The sequence below is a fragment of the Palaemon carinicauda genome, unplaced genomic scaffold, assembly GCF_036898095.1.
Source record: "Palaemon carinicauda isolate YSFRI2023 unplaced genomic scaffold, ASM3689809v2 scaffold244, whole genome shotgun sequence".
Classification (NCBI taxonomy): domain Eukaryota; kingdom Metazoa; phylum Arthropoda; class Malacostraca; order Decapoda; family Palaemonidae; genus Palaemon; species Palaemon carinicauda.
Genome location: NW_027170075.1, coordinates 154,038 through 177,836, shown reverse-complemented (window position 1 = coordinate 177,836; position 23,799 = coordinate 154,038). Strand labels below are relative to the sequence as shown.

Sequence of the window (23,799 nt, the reverse complement as noted above, 5' to 3'; positions counted from 1 at the left end):
GCTAAGTTAAATATTTAAAACATACAATTTAATAAGGCAACCCTTCACTCAATGCTTTCTCTCTCTCTGTCAGCTAGTGCCGCCAGGTACTAACCCAGCCGGCAGCATGCCGACTGGACCGGCGCCGTCAGGTACTAACGCAGCCGGCGACATGCCGGCTGGACCAGTGCCGCAAGGTACTAGGATGTCGCCGGCCGGACCGTGCCGCCAGGTGCTAGCCTAGCCGGCAACATGCCGGTTGAACTACAGTATATGATTATACAGTAGCCAGTATATTTGCAGTATAGTACATACTGCAGATAGAAAACTAAAGTATATATTATACAGTAGTTATTTTCCAACATACCTTGTGTATCCTGTACAGCCTATTGTTGAGACAAATCCTATATTGGAAGAAAAGAGTTCTTTCAATACACTGATAGTTAATCAGTTAACAACTTACCCCACAATATTATAGAACTTAAGAAGGGTCAGTGTTAGTATACACTTATTCTATCCCTAGAGGTTAGAACCCTTCTCATCGAGTTTGCCTGGACATGGAAACTCTATAGCTTTAATTTTGGGGGAGGTCACAGCAATATGCTGGATAGGAAACACAAGTAAGTGTCTTTCCTAATTCTCTTCTGGCTTAACTATCCTAAGCAATAATGGTAAAAATATTAGTATTAATATTTTGCATAATTTGCTCATCATGTGAGATAAACAACTGCATACTCAGTTAATTTTCCTCTCTTTATAGGAGGACCAAATGAAGTGCGACATCATCTTCTGCAACCACAGGAGTAAGGACTTCTGTGGTCACAAAGCGTGCACGTCTCATGCCACCTGCACCGCAACTATCAAACTCCTGCGGTACTGGGACCCCCAAGACTGCAACATTTGCCGGACCTTTGTGACCGAAGGTTTCGACGACCCCAAGTCAACGGAGTCAAGGGATGCAGCAAAAGCAAAGCTGCGGAGATGGGTACGGGGGTTCCGAAAGAACTCTACAGGACCGTACCTACCAAATGAAAGGATGCGTGACTTGCTGTTCCCAAAAGCGGGTAACAAAGCTGTCGTGCCGCAAGCACGATCCAGACCTCCCTGCGTCCAGATTGCCATTGAGACGGATGTCAGCCAGGCATTACAAGGCATGGACATTCACCAGGAGGAAAGGAAGTCTGAAGGACACTGAAAAGGATCTGTTGAAGGATGATCCCAAGGAGTCTACTCTACCACCAGATGAAGATGATGATGTCGAGTCGGAGTCCCTTCCGTCTGTGCCAGCACTGGAGCCGTTACCCTCAACCTCTTCCTCCTCTGCCCCTCGATCAGGCGAGATGGCCTAGGCTCTGGCCCATCTTACGGCCTTAATGGAGAGCATTCGCAAGCAAGGCGAAGGTAGGGAAGCGAAACTCGAGAAAGAGCTCCATGAAGCTCGACTCTCCGCCTCCCAAGGGTCATACAAACGACCTAGAGTCCAAGACCTCCCACCCTGCTCCGAAACCAATCCCTGGAGGTATGCGGAGTTTATGCCAATAAAAAACAGCAAACTCTACATATCAGAGAAGATGGGAGCTGTCCCCCTAAATGACATTCAGTTCTGGCCAAGCTTTAATGCTTACCCAGACTGCTTCATCTGACTGAAGCAGGAGCCAGCGTCGAAAGAGGAGACGGAACCCAAGGAGGTCATGGTATTCGACAACGACAAGGCACAGGCTCTCTTGTTGAGCAGCCTGAAGAAGGTGGGCCACACAAACTCTAAAGTGTCAGCCCTGAGCATGAAACATACTACCTTTCTTGCTCCTGCTACAATAACCTTCCCCTTCACATCGAAGGCTTTTAAAGCTATTGCCAAGGCAGTGGAAGCAGGCAAACCATGTCCTACACTGGAGGAGTGTAGACCTCTGTCATTAGCCCTGCCCATGGAGGATAAGGAGTGGAAAGAAGTCCACCTAACCTTCTCTGTAGGGAAGTTGGATGCAGATATCGCGGGACAACAGTTCAGTGAGAATCTCCCGAAATTGTCAGACTTTCTCTTGCGTAGGGAGCAAGAGACGAAGGAGAGACTGGCAGCATTCCTATCCCTACAAAACTGCATGGAGATGTGTGCAGGCCTAAAAAGCACCCCAGACATGAACATGGTCATGGCCAAAATGCATATAGCCACCTTAGTGAAGGACCTGTACACCTTTATGAAGGCCAGGAGAGCATGTAGAGAGTTCGTGTCACAGGAAGCTGATAGCTTCCAATATCTGGGGTAAGGACCTCTTCCCAAATAAAGTGGTCAAGGAGGTAGTCGATAGAGCCGCCACGGAGAATAGGAACCTTCTGCAGAAGTGGGGCATTTCGTCTAAACGCAAGTGTTCCTCGGATGCGGGTCCCCAACCTGAAAGGAAGACCATGAAACCCAGACTACCCCCTCCACCTGCCCTACAACATCCCACAGTCACCATGACTGCGATGCCTCAAGTGGTTACTCAACCACAAACCACATTCCAGGTGGTGCCTCGGCAGCTGGTTGCCCAGTCACCAGCATTCAACCCTGTGTTCGAGAGGCAAACCACTACCTTTCGTCTCAAAGGTAGAGGCTCCAGACGGGGCTCCTCAAAACAGCCCTGACAAGGTAAGGGAGAACGCAGTCAGAGAGGTAAATCCTCCGGACAACCGAAGCAATGTGATGCTTCAGGTAGGAGGGAGGCTCCAACAATTTCAGGATCGTTGGACCTTCAATCCTGGGGCCCACAGCCTAATAAAGAACGGACTTGGATGTAGCAGGAGCAAGCCTCCACCATCTTTTCCTCAATTCTTCCTACACTCCACCCCCTTATTGGAAGAATATACCCTAGAACTATTGAGCAAACAGGTAACAAGGAGGGCAAAGTCCATGAAATTCCAGGGAAGGCTGTTTTGTGTTCCCAAGAAGGACTCGGACAAACTCAGTCTTTCTGGACTTGTCGCCACTCAACAAGTTCATAAAAAACGGCAAGTTCAGGATGTTAACCCTTCAACACATAAGGACCCTGTTACCAAAAGGGGCATACACAGTCTCAATAGACCTGGCAGATGCTTACTGGCATATTCCAGTCAACCGCCCCCTCTCCTCCTACCTAGGATTCGAGCTACAGAAGAAAAAGTACGTCTTCAGAGCCATGCCCTTCGGACTAAACATAGCCCCAAGGATCTTCATGAAACTTGCAGACGCAGTCGTTCAACAACTACGCCTAAAAGGCGTTCAGGTAGCAGCGTACCTGGACGGCTGAATGGTGTCGGCAGCATCCAGGACAGCTTGTCTGCAAGCATCCAAGAAAGTGATCTAGTTCCTGGAACATCTGGGATTCAAGATCAACTTCAAGAAGTCTCGACTCTCTCCAGCTCAGGAGTTTCAATGGCTTGGAATACATTGGAACTTGAAGTCACACTGCCTCTCCATTCCCCCAGGGAAAAGGAGAGAGATTGCAAGGTCTGTCAAGAGACTACTGAAATCCGACAGGATCTCAAGGCGCCAACAGGAAAGAGTACTGGGCTCTCTCCAGTTCGCAGCAGTGACAGACCGAGAAGATACGCATCAAACGCTCGAAGAGATCTAAAATTACCGATACCGGCCTTACTACGATCACTTCTCAACCCATGGTCGAAAGCCAAGAGCCTAACGAGGACCGTGCCCTTGCAACCACCTCTGCTGTCGATGACCATCCACATGGATGCCTCGACGGAAGGATGGGGAGGTCACTCCCACCAGAGGAAAGTCCAAGGGACTTGGTCTTCTCTGTTCAAGACCTTTCGCATCAACATTTTGGAGGCCATGGCAGTCCTCTTAACATTGAAAAACTCTCCCCTCGCAGATCAGCTCACATCAGGCTGATCTTGGACAGCAAAGTGATAATGAGATTTCTGAACCGACAAGGCTCGAGATCGCCCCATATCAACCACGTGATATCGGCCATCTTCCGTCTGGCGGAAAAGAAGAGATGGCACTTCTTATCAGCAGTTCACCTTCAAGGGTTCTGCAATGTGACGGCGGACGCTCTAGCCGATAGAGTCAGAATGGTCCCTGGACGCAGACTCATTCTCTTTCATCTAACAACAAGTCCCAGAACTGCAGATCGACCCCTTCGCAACGATCGACAAAAAGAAACTACCTCGATATGTAGCCCTATACGAGGACCCTTTAGCGGAGGCGACGGATGCCATGTCCCTTGATTGGAACAAATGGACCCGGATTTACCTGTTCCCTCCGACCAATCTCCTGCTGAAGGCCCTCAACAGGCTAAGATCCTTCCGAGGAACGGCAGCTCTAGTGGCTCCCAAGTGGCCCAAGAGCAACTGGTTCCCTCTGATAATGGAACTGAAGCTGAGGCTGGTCCCTCTACTGAACCCAGCACTATATCAACGGGTTCAGAAGTCGACTGTCTTCACTTCATCACAGAGAACCCAAAACCTTCATCTCATGATTTTCTCGTCCTAGCGGTTAAGAAAAGATTTGGGATCTCAAAAGGCAGTATAGACTTCTCAGAAGAATAAAAGTCCAAGTCAACTAGAAGACAATATGAATCGTCTTGGAAAAAGTGGTTTGCTTTTGTTAAAGGAAAAGGCCCGAAAAAATCTCAATTAGACTTTTGTCTGTCCTTCTTTATCCACCTTCATGAACAAGGTCTTGCGGCCAACAACATAACTACATGTAAGTTGGCCCTGACTAGAACTCTTCTATACGCCTTCCAAGTGGACTGACGAACGATATCTTTAACAAGATCCCAAAGGCATGTGCATGTTAATAGTTTATATAGGACATATCTGTTTTGACACTTTTACTGTTTTTAGAATGATATATTGTTAGTTTATCTCATCATTTATTTATTTTCTTATTTCCTTTCCTCACAGTTCTATTTTTCCCTGTTGGAGCCCTTGGGCTTATAGCATCTTGCTTTTCCAACTAGGGTTGTAGCTTGGCTAGTAATAATAATAATAATAATAATAATAATAATAATAAAGGGATTTTGACGTAGGAAAAATCTATTTCTGGGCGAAGGACCTGTGCCGCCCAGTGAATAAGCTCCATTTAGCACTTATTCTTAGGTAATTTACTGCTAAATATACCAGAGAAAAAATGTAAAGGAGTGCTAGGTTAACTAGCTCGCTCACCTATTGGTGTCGGTATAAAATTGGGCGTATAATCCAGAGGTCCCGCACTATTTAGATTCATCCACGACAGAAACCCCAATAGAGGAGAGCCGTTCAACCTCACTCGGTACTACTAACAATGCATCCGCTCAGAACCCAACTCCTTAGCACCCAAAGTTTGGGGACTCCAAGGGAGAGGAGCTGGGAGGGTTCACTGGGCGGCACAGGTCCTTCGCCCAGAAATAGATTTTTCCTACGTCAAAATCCCTTTTCTGGGCTCGAACCTGTGCCGCCCAGTGAATCTATACAAGAGAAAATGTCACCAAACTTGCAAAATAAAGGAAAAAACATAAGCGTAAGGGAAATACAGGATGCTTTTAATCAGAGATGAGTACCAAAAAACAATTATAAGGGTATCTTAAATATGAACATAAATCCAATAAGGTAGGTATAATAATGCCGTGAGTGATAATATATACAGATACTCAGGAGCATAAAATTTACAAATATAATAACAGTATTCAGGTGCGAGACCAACGAATACAATAGGGTATAAATGAGGCAGGTAAGAGGGAGAGATAAAGAGTCAAGGCATTAACCTGTGAGTTACTTGGGAGTAACTACGCTCCCTGCGGCTACTGTAGAAAATTTTAGGGCTTCCAAATGTTTAAGGTAGTGTTTCTTGAACACTGACGGTGATTTCCACCCTGTATACCTGGAAAGGTCTGTAAAATTCATGTGGTGAAAGAAGTTCACCGAGGTAGCAACCGCCCTGATATCATGTGCAAGAGGAAAAGAGTCAGGGTTAGCTTGTTTAATAAAATACAAGATTTGTTGCCTGATCCCTTTAATAGTAATGGTACCGCCTTGTTCTCTAACGAATAGAGGCCCCGAGGAGTTAGAGGAGGTCCGGGATAAATAAGACCTAAGAGTAGTAACAGGGCACAGAGACGGATCTTGCGTGAGGGGAACAATTTTCCAGGAAGACCATCTGTTTTGAGGGTCTTCGTTCTTAGCCAAAAAGAATTTGTTAGGAGAAAGAAGGACCTCTCCCGAAGGCAGGAAGTCAATATGACCCGGGTCTCTCGACAAGGCTGCCAAAAAGAAATTCTTGCCCCGGAAGCCAAGCTCACCAGGAAAAGTGTTTTCCTGAGAAGGGGAATGTAATCACAAGAACTGTTAATGGTATCAGAAGCCAAACTGAGTACGTCATTAAGGAACCAGGTCACCGGAGTAGGACGAGTAACCGGTTTCAGTCTGGCACAAGCTTTCGGAATTGAAGCTAACAAAGAGTCGGTTAAGTCTATGTTAAAACCCACTAGGAAGATCTTTGTCAGAGCCGATTTAATAGTGGTGATAGTATTGGCTGCCAGACCTGATTCTAATAAAGATCTAAAGAAAGTGACTGTAAGGTTCAAGTTCATACAGTTCACGTCTGAGTCTATTAAAAATTTTGCCAACTTTTTAACTGCAGAGTCATACTGGCGGATGGTGGAATCCCGTTTATCCGATTCTAGGAACAAGGTGTTTTGAGGATCAATATTGACACCATGCATAGCCGCAAACTTCATAAAGTCCATAAAGTTAGGGCGCTCTGAATGTTTGAGAAAGCGTACACAACGCGTGTTTGTACTATCTGAGACAGAACCGGATTGGGTATCGGGTGAGGGTATAGTCTCAACTCTCGCAGGAGAGGATACCAGTTGCTCTTGGGCCAGTTGGGTGCGACCAAGGCTACTTGTCCCTTGAAGGATCTCAGTTTGTCTAGAACTTTCAGCAAAAGATTCACCGGGGGAAAGAGATAAATCTTTTCCCAGGTGTCCCAATTCTGTGACATGGCGTCTGTGGCGTAAGCCTGAGGGTCTAGATTGGGAGCCACATATACTCTCAATTTGTGGTTGGATTCCGTGGCGAAGAGGTCCACTTGGAGACCGGGAACCTGAGAGAGAATCCACCGAAATGACTTTAGATCGAGTGACCATTCCGATTCTAGAGGGGAGGTCCGGGACAGGGCGTCTGCCACTACATTCCGGACTCCCGCCAGGTGGACAGCTGAAAGATGCCAACGGTTCAAGGCTGCTAGGGAGAATATGGCTACTAGAACATGGTTCAGAGGCCCTGACTTTGACCCGCCTCTGTTGAGGCAGCGGACCACCACTTCGCTGTCGAGGACCAGACGAAGGTGTTGTTTCTTGGGAAGAGCAAGACGTTTCAGGGTTGGAAGAACTGCCATGGCCTCTAGCACATTGATGTGAAATTGGCGGAACAAGGGAGTCCAAAGACCTTGAACTTTCTTGAGCTGAGAATAACCGCCCCAACCTGACAAGGATGCGTCCGTGTGAATGATTAATTTCGGAGGCGGAAATCGAAGGGGAACTGACTTTGACAGACTGTTTGCTCTTGTCCAAGGAAGAAGTCTTTCCCGTAGAATGGGAGGAAGGCGGACTTTCCTGTCCCGGAGCTTCCGGTTCGCCCTCGAACGCCAGACACGATTGATATCTTTCAATTTTGCCTTCAGAAGAAGATCCGTCACTGAGGCAAACTGAAGGGACCCCAGAATCCTCTCTTGGAGTCGTCTGGAACTTACTTTGTCTTTGAGAAAGCGTTTGGTGTTCCTTGCAATCTCTAACCTCTTGGGTCTGGGAAGACACAGAGTATGAGATATAAGATCCCATTGCAGGCCGAGCCATTGGAACTTCGATTTTGGAAGAAGACGGGACTTCTTGAAGTTGATCTGGAAGCCTAGAGATTGAAGATAATGGATGACTTTGTGAGTGGCTTTTAGGCAATTTTGGGAGGTGTCTGACCAAATGAGCCAGTCGTCCAGATAGGCTACTACTTGAATCCCTTGATTCCTGAGTTCCTGAACAGCGACTTCTGCTAACTTTGTGAAGATCCTTGGGGCGATGTTGAGCCCGAAAGGCATCACCTTGAAGGAGTAACTTTTGTCCCCTAAGTGAAAGCCTAGGTACGGACGGAAGTGTCTCGCTATCGGGACGTGATAATAGGCGTCTGTAAGATCGATAGAGGTGGTGACGGCCCCACGGGGAAGTAAGGTCCGCACCTGCGAGACGGTAAGCATTCGAAACTTGTCGCATTGAATGGACAAGTTGAGAAGGGATAGGTCTAGAATCACTCTTCTCTTGTCTGAATCCTTCTTCGGGACACTGAACAGCCGACCTTGAAACTTCAGGTGTTTCGTTTCTTGTACGGCGTTCTTTTGTAAAAGATCCTGGACAAATTCGACCAGGTCCGGAGTGGAATGTTGACGAAATTTGTTCGGAGGAGGAGGTCCTTGAATCCAACTCCACCCCAGTCCCTTGGAGATGATACTGAACGCCCAGGGACTGAACCTCCATTTGTTGCGGAAGGCATAGAGCCTCCCCCCTACCTGCTGCCTCCACGTCCGCCTCGGAAGTTCTTTCCTCTGCGAAAAGCTCTTCCCCTGCCTTTGTTCTGGTTAGAACCACGGTGGTAGCCTCATACGACTGGTTAAAGGCAGGAGAAGTGGCGGAGGCACCAGAAAGCTGGCTCTTAGGAAGCAGAACGGTGACATAGTCGTCCGAAGGAGCCTGAGAGGTGGAAGGCTGTGCCGGGGCAACAGGAGATGGGGGAAGAGGCAGCCGGAAAATGGGCGAACCAGTCTGCTGTTGCCTGAACTGGGTGGAAGTATATGGACGGAGCTTCTTCCTACCCCGGGCTTGGTAATTTGCAGGGTCAGATTTACGTTTAGGAGTCAAACCCCAACGGGCTTTAAGGCTCTGGTTGACTCTAGTGGCCTCCGCCAAGACTTCCTCTACAAGGTCCTCAGGGAAGAGGTTTGAACCCCAACAGGAGGACCGGATCAGCTTATTAGGTTCATGCCTAATAGTCGCCTCTGCCAGGACATGTTTGCGACACTTCCGTTTAGCAGTAGCGAAGTCATACAGGTCGTAGTATAATGACTGCAACGTAGCCTTGTTGAGAGATTTAAAAATACTCTCAGTATCGTAAGTCAAGGCTATCGACTCCGTGGAAGTGGCCAGGTTCAGAGTACGGCCAACGCGTAGGCGAGAATCATACTCCTGTTTAATGAGGGATTCCGGGAGACGGGGAAGCCGCTCACTAAACATTACCGAAGCACAGTCTGCTGCTAGCTTTCCAGAGGTAAATGTAGTATGGACGTTGTCCCAACACTCAATGCCTGAAGGAAGAAGGAGGGAGATTGGATCCACCTCTCGGATGGGAGGCAAGGGCTTCTCCTCCAGAGCATATTGGAAGGCAAGCTCTGCTACCTTATTGACACATGGAGTCACGGTGTTTTTGTCCATTAGGAACATTGTAAAAGAGCTCTTATAAGGCGTCAACATAGTGTTGGTGCAGCCGATGTCATTCAAGAATCTGGCCCACACAGATTGGGCCTGCTCTTTTGGGAAGATGACTGTCTCCTTGGGGACCTTGTCTAACCGAACCAAAGCTTCCTCGGTAAGCCTGGCATAACCATGAAATGGAAATGCCAGACCAGGAGGAAAGAATTCAAAGTCCTCTAGGGGACGAGTGCCAAGACCCTCCAAAGTTAACATTCCGTCTGAGAACGGGGAATGAAGAGCCATACGCCAAGGGTTGTTTTTGGCAAACTGCGGGAGCTTAGAGGCATCCGGGATGAGAGAGCTTTGGACCCGCTCCGGAGCACCTTGCTCTAATGCCCCAAGTCTCTGACCGATGTTAGAGAACATCGTGTCCATCTTAGACTGTATCTCTGATACAAACTTAGCCTGCATCTCCGACACGATGCGAAGCATGGCTGATTCGGAAAGGCCCGGGCTAGCAGCAGGTGTGGCGGAATGAACTCCCGGGTCGCGAGACTTAGAGGAGGAGCCAGAAGCCTTAGATGACAGGTTTGTATTCTGTTTAGAACCATGAGAAGCCTTATGAGGCTTATGAACTTTAGGTAAGGTTCTAGACTTATTCTTGGGGGGAACCGGGTGTGATCGTTGGGACGAATCACGGTCCCCAGAAAAACCATGGAAGGAAGAGCGATCAGAAGAAGAAGAAAGAGAGGGGCTGAGGATAGGAATCTCAGCGCCAGAAACACCTGCCTCACTTACCACCCTACCTGTATCTGGATCATCCAATAACATGGGTTCTACGTCAAGGTTCATGGAGGCAACATTGTCTTCTAGATCTCCGGGGGCGTCCGACGGATCCTGCTCTGGATCAATAAACCCCGCTATGGTGGCATCAATGTGGGCAATGATGGGAGCTGCAACATGCCTAGCCACAGCGGCTGAAGACTTGGCGTTGGGGTAAATCAGGGAACAGTAGTCCTCGGAGAGGACGTACGGCCGCTTGGACTTCACGTTCCGGGCAAAACCACCAACCCACACTTTCAGTGTGGCCTGAGCCGCAGACTTTTGCTCCGGGGATGCCTGAAATAATAGTGGGAATTATAAAAGGGCAGACTCCCAGTGGTCCTTCAAGACCATAGATATCTTACTAAATAGTGTATGTATGCCAAAAAAGGTAAGATAAATAAGAAGGCAACATAGCCAACGGGACTCACCGAGTCAGATCCAAGGGTGGTAACGAGGTCAAAACAGACCACACAGTTATCCGGGTGCCATACCACGACGTCCTCCAGCTGCACACCGCAGAGGGCGTGAGACCGACAGACGGTATGGCCGCAGGGCTGATGTAGAACAGCTGCACAGGCTGTCGTCTGACAATGCACCATCTATAAAAAGAATAGTATATGAGAAACTGTAATTCTCTTAAGTAGGGGCGGGTCCGAAGGACCCGGCCTAAACATAAGTCTAGCTTAAGACTAAAGTAAATAGTATATGAGAAACTGTAATTCTCTTAAGTAGGGGCGGGTCCGGAGGACCCGGCCTAAACCTAAGTCTAGCTTAAGACTAAAGTAAATAGTATATGAGAAACTGTAATTCTCTTAAGTAGGGGCGGGTCCGGAGGACCCGGCCTAAACATAAGTCTAGCTTAAGACTAAAGTAAATAGTATATGAGAAACTGTAATTCTCTTAAGTAGGGGCGGGTCCGGAGGACCCGGGCCTAACATAAGCCTAACACAAGATTAGGGCTTAACTGTAATATTCTTAAGTAGGGGCGGGTCAGGAGGACCCGGCCTAAACATAAGTCTAGCTTAAGACTAAAGTAAATAGTATATGAGAAACTGTAATTCTCTTAAGTAGGGGCGGGTCCGGAGGACCCGGGCCTAACATAAGCCTAACACAAGATTAGGGCTTAACTGTAATATTCTTAAGTAGGGGCGGGTCGGGAGGACCCGGCCTAAACAAAAGTCTAGCTTAAGACTAAAGGATAGCCATCCATTCCGGTCGAGCCGGGAGTATAAAAAAGGATGCAACAACAAAAATTTAAGACACAGGGTGTCTGATTTCCCGGGGCGAGGCTAAGCCCCGGGCCGGGAAATAAAAGTATCCAAAACCAATTCGTATAGGAACTCCGGGGTAGTGATCTGTCATATAATCATCATAGGAACTGTTATAAATTAAATAGGGGGGCGGAACTGTAGATAAGAACCGCCAACGGAACCCAGAGGGTTCATATAACATAAACCAGTGTGATAAGTGAATATAAAATAGGGTGCACCGGGATCCAACTCTGTTGACCGGTGGCCAACCAGACTAGACAGAGCCGAACCCGCCGGGACACCCGAAGGACAAAGTCCATAAACACTGAACTACCCCCTCTACAAGGAGGGAAGGCAACGGTCCCCTAGGGGAGAGGGGGAGAGAAGCCTAGCCACCCACCTAGCGAGAGGGGGAGCATGGGGGAGAATCACGTGATACGGAGCAGCTGGGCTACCAACTGACGATCCCCAACCAGACAGATCAAACGGAGTAATAGCACAATATTCATTATAATAGTAATAGCGTTGATAATATAAAATAAACACATAAAAATTTTTGGGCAAGGCATGCAACATAATAATAAAATCACAAAAGACACACCTGATGGCTTAAAAAATAACATTGCCGCCTAGCACGAAGGTCGGCAGCCATAACGATACGTAAATGATATCGGCCCAAAATTTGAACCACGAGGGTTCTAAACGCTAAATAATGAATATCCATAATAACAAATAAAATTTAATAATAAAAATAATACATATAGTAACACCGCGAGTGAAACTAAAAGCTCTCAAAACAGGAGTACCAACTGTAAATGGAATCAAGCAAGATCGGTATGAACGAAGAGAATACACTCCTTAAATTCAAATATTAGACGATCTAGGTTGCTCAAAACACAGCAAAACACAGCTTGGTACTTAACTTAGACGGTGTCTCCAGGGAAACCGACGAAGAGGCCATAATCCAAAGAAAATAAGCGAAAAAACGAGAGCACAACAAAAAAGCGGGTTACACACAAGACGTGCTAAAAGGAGTTGGGTTCTGAGCGGATGCATTGTTAGTAGTACCGAGTGAGGTTGAACGGCTCTCCTCTATTGGGGTTTCTGTCGTGGATGAATCTAAATAGTGCGGGACCTCTGGATTATACGCCCAATTTTATACCGACACCAATAGGTGAGCGAGCTAGTTAACCTAGCACTCCTTTACATTTTTTCTCTGGTATATTTAGCAGTAAATTACCTAAGAATAAGTGCTAAATGGAGCTTATTCACTGGGCGGCACAGGTTCGAGCCCAGAAATAATACTTATGTTTGTTCCTACAAAATAAGCAAACCTTGAGACCCCTTTTCTACTGTCTAGTATGACTCTTCCCTGCGGGGGGCAGGAAGCACTAATTTTGTCTATGATTAGCAGTAATGACGTACAACGGTAACGTCATATGTCTCAATGATTCGGATGACCATAAAAAAATTGTCCCAAGGTTAAGGCACTTATGAAAATCCACAGATACAGTACTTTCTAGTAATTCTCTGGTAAACTTCCATCAGTACGACATGGCTTGAGACCAAAAAACGGATATTGAAGCGAAGAAAAAAATCTATTTTTGGGTGAGATAGCCAAGTCGTCCTGATGGACCCGCTCTCCTTTTCCATAGAAAAGGTTTAGGCAAGATCCCTCCCGAAACTACTATATCTGTAGCAAAATGCTCAATGCTACAAGGAATGATCGCCATCTTGGATACTCGCAGTAGTGCGAGAGGAATGGTAACCTTGATAACGGCTCCCCTGCTGTTTCGCCACTCTTCCCCCTCAAAAAGAAAATGCTATTCGGGGTGTAGATTGCCATGTGTCATATCAAGATATACGTCCCCTGATATTATGCGATATCCTTAAGAGAAAATTTAAGGATATTCACGCCAGGAGTTAAAATTCTGGAGACCTAAAGGTCAATTCTCTGGGAATATCACTGTAGCCAAATATCCCTTAGAAAGCTACCAATAGGAACCTTCCATCAGGACGACATGGCTATCTCACCCAAAAATAGATTTTTCGCTTCGCTTCCAAAATCCGTTAAATAAATTGGGTCATGAATTTTACCCAGAAGACCCAGCCCTGGGACTTGGAATATTACTCAGCAAAATATCTTTAAATCTTAACTTCATTCTTGTGAAACCTGAATACAGTACTGTACTAAGAATGCTGTAAAATCATTTGACGAGAAACTCTCTCTCCAGGAAGACCAATCCAGATTAAAATGTCTGAGAAGAGCAATTGTGGAATTGAAAGAGAAACCAAATATTTAGATATTTTAATGAAGATTCTCCTCTCAAAGACAATCCAGTGAAAATTATATAACCTAAACTAATCACTAAGACTATAAAAGAGATCACATCAAGAAAATCACATAAATCTTAAAAAATACTTTTCTACCTTATTACTATACTTATATTAAAACCCCCAAAATGAAGCTATCTCCATACCATAGTACTTTGTATATAATTGCATGGCTTCATATTCCAATATGAGCAGACTGGCTTTTAATTCTTCCTTCCAACTAACTTTCATAACTTTACTAGAGTATAAAAAGCAGGTAGAATCATCCAGTATTACTTTCAAAAAAAGAGACAATGTCAACAGCATTCTTTCAAAAGGCTTCATGCTGTATATTATTCTCTAAGCTTTATTTAGGCTGTGATCAAGCCAATCAACTACTGGCCCTGAAACTAAATCAGCGGATATTTACAAGTTCAAACTTAGTACAAATGTTTTTTCTGTTGACGATGTTTCATTTCCTGGTTTTTATAATGCTTATTAATTCAACATTGTTATCTATCTTGAAATAATCTAATTTTCCTCTTATATAGTTTATTCTTTACATTCTTATTTCTTTACTGCATCAGACTGTCAACTATTTGGTCCCTTGGGCTAGTGGCAATTTGCTTCTGCACCTTGGCTTCTAATAGTAACAATTATGCTAATATGACAAATTTGGAAATAATTTGTATTTTTTCTAAAAATACAAACCTGGAGCTCTTTACACTGGAGATGCATTTTGGTAACAGCTGGAACTAGCTGCAAAACATTTAGCAATGTGTAACTACCCTACGGTAGTTAGCGAAGAGAGAGCAAGAGTTGGACCAACCACCTTGCTCACACCAGCAGTTGTAACTGAACGTCTCTTTGCAATTGCAGTATGTGTTAGGAGATCCAGTATTGTATACATTGGGAAAATGGTATTTTCATTATAAAATAAATTTTTGAACATACTTACCCGGTAGTTACATGTATAGCTTACGTCCCTGACGTCACGGCAGAAAATTCAAAACTCGCGCCAATCGCCAATTGGATAGCCAGGTGTACCACCCCTGCGCCCTAGCGAGGTACCTGGAAACCATTCCAGGAACAATCATATATTCCATGCCTCTAGTCTCTTAGAGGGGAGAAGAGTGGGACTTAAATTAGATATAACTACCAGGTAAGTATGTTCAAAAATCTATTTTATAATGAAAATACCATTTTTAAACATAAGACTTACCCGGTAGTTATATATATAGCTGATTAACACCTTTGATGGAGGGTTAGAGACAGCTAGTATATCTGGAATTCTGCTTAAGAGTTAATTAAAACAAACTTAAGGGTTCTTACCTGATAAGGAAGCTGACTTCAATGATACTCTGCCTCATTATGTCTGCTAGCCTTATGAGATCCAGCGGTCCTCCCAGGGGGCTGAAGATCTCGTAGGGACTGTCAAACCGGTGTATATACCTAATTATGACAGAACCTCCTCCAATAACCAGTTCTGGGTGCTCTCAAGGAACAAATTTGACCACCTGACAAAATCAATGATTGTGGAAGACTGACACAATCTCCACAAACAACCATAAAAACAATTAAAAGTACCAAGAGAAGAAAAGGTTATTGGGATTATGGGAACATAGTGGTGAATCCTTCACCCACTATTGCACTTGCTGCTACGAATGGACCCAGAGTGTAACAGTCCTCGTAACGAGTCTGAACACCTTTCAAATAATATGATGCGAACACAGAACTGCTTCTCCAGAAGGTTGTGTCCATTATGCTTTGTAGTGATCTGTTCTGTCTGAATGCTGTCGACGTTGCTACTGCTCTGACTTCATGAGTCTTGACCTTTAAAAGACCAAGGTCTGATTCATTACAATGAATATGTGTTTCCTTAATCAAAAGCCTGATAAAAAATGACAAGGCATTTTTAGACATCTGTAATGAGGGCCTTTTGACCGAGCACCATAAAGCTTCAGAGTTGCCTCGTATATCTTTTGTTCTATCCAAGTAGCATCTCAGAGCTCTTACTGGGCATAAGACTCTTTGCAACTCTTCTCCAACCAAATCCGTAAGATTCGGAATCTCACACGCTTTGGGCCAAGGTTAAGAAGGGCGTTCGTTTTTGGCAAGGAAGCCTAATTGTAAGGCACAGACAGCTTTACCATCACGAAATCCAACGTTTTTGCTAAACGCATGTATTTCACTCACTCTTTTGGCTGTTGCGAGACTAACCAAAAATAAAGTGTTCATAGTAAGGTCTTTCATAGAAGTTGAACCCAGTGGCTCAAACCTGTTGCTCATAAGATACTTCAAAACAATATCCAGATTCCAGGCTGGAGAATCATGGTTTCGTTGTTTTGTTGTCTCGAAAGACTTAAGAAGTTCTTGCAGATCCTTATTGTTAGAAAGGTCAAGGTTTCTATGTCTGAACACAGTTGCTAACATGCTCCTATAACCTTTAATAGTAGAGGAGGAGAAATTGCACTTCCTTTGAAGGTGGAGCAGGAAGTCTGCAATTTGAGCTACATAGGTACTGGATGAGGAAAGAGTTGACTCTACACCACTCTCTAAAAACCTCCCACTTGGATTGATAGACTTTGATAGTTGAAGTTCTTCTTGCTCTTGCAACGGCTTGAGCTGCCTCCTTCGAAAAGCCTCCACAGTAGATCTAGTGAGTCTTTCGATAGACTGAAGGCAGTCAGCTGAAGAACGTGGAGATTTTGATGGAATCCTTCCAAGTGGGGTTGCCTGAGTAGATCTACTCTTAATGGAAGTATTCTTGGAGTGTCTACCACCCATTCCAGTACCTCTGTGAACCATTCTCTTGACGGCTAATAGGGAGCCACTAGGGTCATCCTAATCCCTTTGGATGTTACAAATTTCTGTACCACTTTGTACAGGATCTTGTATGGTGGGAAGGCGTACAGATCTAGGTTGGACCAATCCAAAAGAAACGCGTCTATGTGGACTGCTTCTGGATCCGGCACAGGGGAGCAATACGCCTCTAACCTCTTTGTCTTTGAGGTTGCAAAGAGATCTATGCATGGACGACCCCAAAGACGCCACAGGCTTTTGCAAACTTGAAGGTAGAGTGTCCACACTGTCGGTAGGATCTGACCTCTTCTGCTGAGGCTGTCTGCCATTACGTTTTTCTCCCCTAGGATGAACATTGTTAGAAGGATAACGTTCCTCTTTCTTGCCCACAAAAGGAGATTCTTTGCCGTCTCGTACAGAGATATCAAGTGAGTTCCCCCCTGCTTGGCAATGTAAGCCAATGCCGTCGTGTTGTCCGCATTGACCTGAACCACTTTGTTGGTGACCGATTCCTCGAAACTTTTGAGGGCTAATAGAACTGCCAACAATTCCTTGTGGTTTATATGTAAAGACTTTTGGTTCTCTGACCATAGTCCCGAAACTTCCAACTTGTTTAGGGTTGCTCCCCATCCTGTGTCCGAGGCGTCGGAGCATAACACAAGGTCTGGGCTCTTTTGTGATAGGTCGAGACCTTCCTGGAACTTGTTCGGTTCTTCCCACCACCGAAGGCAGTCTTTGATGGCGTTCGTAATCGGAATGGACATCGTTTCTAGTTCTTTCTGCTTGTTCCAATGGCTGTTGAGATGGAACTGGAGAGGACGAATGTTCAGTCTTCCTAGGGGAACAAATTGTTCCAAGGAGGAGAGGGTTCCTACTAGGCTCATCCACTTCCTTGCTGAACACATATTCTTGCTTAGAAACGATTGGAGTTTCAATCTGGCTTGTTCCATCCTTAAAGGAGACGGAAAAGCCCGAAAAATCTGACTCCGAATCGTCATTCCCAAATAGAGAATCTCTTGAGATGGAATCAAGAGAGACTTTTCCTTGTTGACAAGGAGACCCCGTTCTTTTGAAAGGTTCAATTTTGTCTGAAGATCCTTCAGGCAGTGATCGTATGAGTGCGCTCTGAGAAGCCAGTTGTCGAGATACAGGGAGGCTCTTATGCCCCTTGAATAGAGGATCTTTGCTACATTTAGCATGAGCTTCGTAAAGACCTGGGGTGCTGTGCAAAGGCCGAAGCATAGGGCTCGGAATTGGAAGACTTCTCCCTTGAAGACGAACCTTAGGTAATGTTTGAAGCTCGGATGGATAGGGATGTGGAAGTAGGCGTCCTGGAGGTCTAAAGAGACCATCCAGTCGCCCTTCCTTACTGCGGCTAGCACTGATTTCGAAGTCTCCACTGAGAACTTCGTCTTCAGAATGAATTTGTTCAGCGCACTCACGTCCAGGACTGGACGCCCTCCCCCCGAGTTCTTGGGTACCAGGAACAGGCGGTTGTAAAAACCCGGTGACCAAATATCCTGTACCTACTCTATGGCCCCCTTTTCCAACATAAGAGACACTTGGATAGATAGAGCTTGTCTCTTTGCCTCCTCTCTGTATCTGGGAGAGAGCTCCACAGGAACTAAGACCAGAGGAGGGTTCCCTTGAAAGGGGATCTTGTAACCCTCCTTCAAGATCTGTATAGACCACTGATCTGCTCCTCTCTTCTCCCACGCTTGCCAGAAGTTGAGTAGTCTGGTCCCTACTGCCTGAAGGCGAAAGCAGTCAGACTCTGCTTCGCCTGCTCTGAAGCCTCTTCTCTTATTCCTTCAAGTGTCAGGTCTGGAGCTACCCCTGCTGGAAGATCTCCCTTGAAAGAGCCGAGAAAACTTGGGAAAAGTTTCTTCCTTAGGCTTGCGACTGGTGAATGAGGGTGGAAGAGCTTTTCTGGCTGTCTTAGAGACAAGATCTTGAGTAGCCTTTTGAGCCAAGGCTGCCGATATCTCCTTAATTAGTTCTTGTGGGAACAACAAGGGAGAAAGAGGCGCATACAACAGCTCGGACTTCTGGAAGGGAGTAACCCCCAGTGAAAGAAACCAGCATAATTGATCCCTTTTCTTAAGGATGCCTGCAGAGAAGAGCGCTGCTAGTTCGTTGGATCCATCCCGCAAAGCCTTTTCCATACAAGACATCAAATGGACTAGGGCAGAGATATCCCCCTCTTTAAAAGTAGCGACTTTTTTACCCAGAGCTCCGAGAGTCCAGTTTAAGAAGTTAAAAACTTCGAAGGCTCTAAATATGCCCTTGAGCAGGTGGTCCATCTCCGAAGTAGACCAGAAAATCTTGGTTTTCCTCATGGCCGACCGACGAGGAGCGTCTACGAGGCTTGAGAAATCTCCCTGGGCAGAGGCAGGTATCCCCAAGCCGAGAACTTCTCCTGTCTCGTACCAAATACTAGACCTGGAGGCCAGTCTAGCTGTTGGAAAAGAGAAAGCTGCTTTTCCTAAGGCTTTCTTTGACTGTAACCAGTCACCCATCAATTTAAGAGCTCCCTTAGATGAGCGCGATAACACCATCTTGGTAAAGCGAGCTTTCTTAGAGGCTTTCCCAAAAGAAAACTCAGACAGTGGCGAACGGGGAGCCACTGGCATAAAAAAGTCTGAGAACTCCTCAGTAAAAACTTTCATCAGTTTTTTTTCAAATCGGCAGAATGATGAAAAGAAACAGAGTCCTCGTCTTCCGACACTTCCTCAAACTCCATAGGAGAGAGCTGGCCTTCTATGTCCTTCTCTAGCAACGCTCCTTCGGGAGCAGCAGCGTTGAGATCAGTTTCCTTCTCGAAAATATCCTGAGTACCAACAGCAATAGAAACAGGATCATTACGAATAATATCAAGCGGCCATGACGCTTGCGGCTCAGCCGAACGCTCGCGATCAACTCGATCAGAGTCAAAGAGTTCCTGAACTTGAACTGCGTCAATGTCTTCTTGGAAAGAGTGAGCCTCATTATCATACAGTAATCAAAACTAACGTCCGAAATATGGTAAGGGATAGGGTGTTCCGGATCGTATCCTGAAACGCGCTTGCCGTCAATTCCTGACAAGCGTTCGACGCTGCGAACCGCTTGCTGTTCACCGACCTGTTCGTCTGTTTTCCGTGCGGAAACACGACCTAGAGGACGTTCACTATAATAATTTGAAGAGTGAAAAGCGTCCTGAATTGTAGGACGTTCGACAGCCTGTTTCGCAGGATGTTCGGTTAGCCTGTTCCGAAGGACGATCAGCAACCTGTTTCGTAGGATGTTCGGGAGCCTGTTTCGAAGGACGTTTGATAGCCTGCTTCGAAGGAAGAACGGCAGCCTGTTTCTCAGGACGTTCGGCAGCACGTTTGGAGGGACGTTCGATAACCCGTTTAACAGGACGTCCAAAGTCTTTCTTTGAAGGACGTTCGAGCACACGCTCTGACAGAAGGATCTCCTTGCGCTTGTAAGGGTGTTCGTGTTCTATATAGGGGCTGTCAACTGCAGACTTAGGTGAACGTTCATGATCACGTCCTAAAGGACGTTCATAGAGGCTAGCAGAAAGCTTAGAGCCTCCACTATGAGGGCATTCGAGAACACGTCCTACAGGACGTTTCGAAACTTGTAGAGCAGCCTGCTCGCTGTCTCGATTCCAACCAAAACTGTCACGTGTGCTGGTTTAAGGTTTGTCGCTACGCTGGTAGTTCTGCATGAACGACGAGAGCATGCTTTGCATGTCTTGTAGCATAACAAAATTAGGATCTGAAAATTGTGAAATCGGTGGTGAAACCACAACGATCTCCTCATCACTCAGAGGAACAGAGCGCCTGGAAGGTGAAAACCAGTCTGAAGGCTGCGTGGGAGCCTGGAATGAGGTTAAGCCTGGTCCTGACTGCATAGGAGGATCCTTGGAAGCGTCCAACGTCCTATAAGGACGTTTTATCGGAGGACTTTCAAACGGCTCTGGTGTATCCCAGTGACTACATCCAGGTCGTGAACTAGCAGGACGTTGGTAGGCCTTATCATAGGTCCTCTTAAGAGGTCTGGAAGCAAGCTTCCAGCCTCTTATAGGGAAGGGGTCATCCGAAGACGACGAGAAACACTTAACCTCACCTTTCCATTGGTGAGGGTGAACATCCTGGGAAGTGCCCACAGGTACGTTCGAGGGGACATCTGCTCGTGTATTAAAGCCTCTCGTCTCCATTCGCCTTTCAACATTCCTTCACCCAGGGGTTGGGGAGCTTGAAAGAGGTCTAGGACTAAGAGGACAACAGACGCGAGCAGGCGCACCCTCCACTGCACTTTTTGCACTTTCACCCTTCAACTGCCTTACATCGGACATCAGCTGTGTTCTGTCCGCAGCAAGCGATTCCACTTTAGCGCCCAGCGCTTGAATCGCAACTAACATATCTTTGAGTGACGGCTCATTAGCAGTTGCAGTAGCGGGATCAGGATCTACCACTACAGGGGAAGGAATAGGATTAATGACATGGGAAGAGGAAAAGTTTTTAGGAGAGCGAGAAGAACTTCGCCTCAACCTATCCCTTTTGAGTTTATGTCTATACCTATCAAACTCAATCCATTCATGCTCTGACAGTAAAACACACTCATCACAGCGATCTCCCAAATCACAATCTTTACCTCTGCAAGCAACACAGAGAGAATGGGGGTCAAGTGAAGCTTTTGCCATTCGGGTCTTACACCCACTACTCACACATAACATAAAAGTTATTAGGGGGGTGGCCATTTTGAAAAATTAAAGAGAAATCAGACAAGCAAAGGTCAAAAATTTTCTAAATCCAATTCGAATTGAAGAATATCCAAAGCGAGATCAAAAACAAGTGGGAGTCAACAACCAAAGTTTTGTACTTTACCAAAATAAGACCAATATTGACGAGAGCAGAATTCACGTGTCGCTGCTAGCGACGGCAGAGAATATATGAGGGTTCCTGGAATGGTTCCCAGGTACCTCGCTAGTGCGCAGGGGTGATACACCTGGCTATCCAATTGGCGATTGGCGCGAGTTTTGAATTTTCTGCCATGACATCAGGGACGTAAGCTATATATATAACTACCGGGTAAGTCTCATGTTTAAAATATACAAATTATTTCCAAATATGTAATTTGTTACGCCACTATATACAAACCCCTACAATCTTTACAGTGGAGATTCACCGTTAGGTGGGTACAAGTCAAAAAAAATAACTGGGTAGTGCCTGACCTGGGGGGCTACTCTGTGCTTCGCATGAGCTGTTTGGAGGTACCAGGTCACCTCATCGACCCTGAGAGCTAACAGCCTGGGCAATCTGCGAAGGGGTGAGAACTTTTATCTGTAATCTCTGCTGTTTTTTCTCCTTTATTCCAAATCATAATATCAGATTTTATAGCACCTCCTTCTATGATGATTCTTGAGGAAACCTTCAGAGCAAAAAGCTTTACCACAGTCCGTGCACATGAATGGTTTTTTTTCCATGTGATTTCTTAAACGTTTATCGAGTCTCTGTTTTAAATTATATGTTTTGCCACATTCATAACAATGGAAAGGATCTCTCATGTGATTTCTTATGTTTAGTGAGATATCTTTTCAAAATAAATGCTTTGCTACAGACATTGCACTTGTATGGCTTCTCTCCCGTGTGAATTCTTGAATGTATAGTGAGACTCTGTTTTGTAATAAATGTTTTGCTACAGACATCGCAATTGTATGGCTTCTCTCCCGTGTGAATTCTTGAATGTATAGTGAGACTATGTTTTGTAATAAATGTTTTGCTACAGACATCGCAATTGTGTGGCTTATCTCCCGTGTGAATTCTTGTATGTATAGTGAGACTATGTTTTGTATTAAATGTTTTGCTACAGACATTGCATTTGTATGGCTTCTCTCCCGTGTGAATTCTTAAATGTGCATTGAGATTTAGTTTTGTAATAAATGTTTTGCTACAGACATTGCATTCGTATGGCTTCTCTCCCGTGTGAATTCTTGAATGATTAGTGAGACTATGTTTTGTAGTAAATGTTTTTCTACAGACATCGCAATTGTATGACTTTTCTCCCGTGTGAAATCTTAAATGTATTATGAGTTTTGAATGTCTAGTAAATGTTTTGCTACAGACATTACATTTATATGGGTTCTCTCCCGTGTGAAGTCTTAAATGTACAGTGAGATGTGCTTTTGCAGTTAATGTTTTGCTACTGACATCGCACTTGTATGGCTTCTCTCCCGTATGAATAGTTGAATGTGCAGCGAGACTGTATTTCAAAGAAAATGTTTTGCTACAGACATCGCACTTGTATGGCTTCTCTCCTGTGTGAACTCTTGAATGTACAGTGAGGCTGTGTTTCCGGGTAAATGTTTTACTACAGACATTACATTTGTATGGCTTCTCTCCTGTGTGAACTCTTGAATGTACAGTGAGACTTTGTTTCATGGTAAATGCTTTGCTACAGACATTACATTTGTATGGCTTCTCTCCCGTGTGAACTCTTAAATGTACAGTGAGACTTGCTTTTGTAGTAAATTTTTTGGTACAGACTTTGCATTTGTATGGCCTCTCTCCCGTATGATTTCTTGAATGCACTGTAAGATTAAATCTATCACAAAAAAATTTTCCACATTCACTGCATGTGCATTGCTTTTTAGCAAGAGCATTGGAGTTAACATTACCAAAGATCCCTTTTTTTATCTGCTTCTCATTTATTTGATTCACCTCTTGATTCAAAACATCTTTCTGTAATAATTCTCTTCCACTGATTACAAATGAAAGTCTTCCTTTTTCTTTTCCTTTATCCTCTTTCACAGCTGTCCCTAAGTAAGTGTCTACACTTTCCTCATCATCGACATCCCCTTTACAACTCAATGAACCGTTTTCACTCACTGATGGATCGTACTCGTAGGAATTTTTAAAGTTGCTTCCGCTAGAATCAAATATTTCTGGCTCTACTTTAACTTCCATTTTGGGGTCCAAGAAAAGAGAGCCATCATTAAAGAGAGCAACACTGCCAGACGTATCATTATTTTCTGGATTGACTGCAAGTGAAAGTGGATCTTCAATTTCACTTTTCATTGGATATTCAAAAGGTGGTTTAGAATTCATCATCCTCTCCCTATCACAAGATGATAAACCCTTCAATATCATTTTCAATAGACTTCAAAGAGGAAATTAAGACTAAACTTCCTATTCTCAGACATCATACTGTACAACACAATCTTCCAACATGAC

General features: G+C 45.1%; 1 protein-coding gene across 1 annotated transcript in view; it reads right to left on the bottom strand.

Moving 5' to 3' along the window:
- Positions 1–23,715, bottom strand: part of LOC137636173 (zinc finger protein 721-like) — a 48,895-nt gene extending 25,180 nt beyond the window's left edge. The window contains exons 1-2 of the mRNA XM_068368570.1: positions 22,115–23,715; positions 20,986–21,222 (exon numbers count right to left, since the gene is read on the bottom strand). Of these exons, the coding sequence (XP_068224671.1) occupies positions 20,986–21,222; positions 22,115–23,715 (1,838 nt within the window). The remainder of the gene's footprint in view (positions 1–20,985; positions 21,223–22,114) is intronic.
- Between the last annotated feature and the right edge of the window lie 84 nt (positions 23,716–23,799).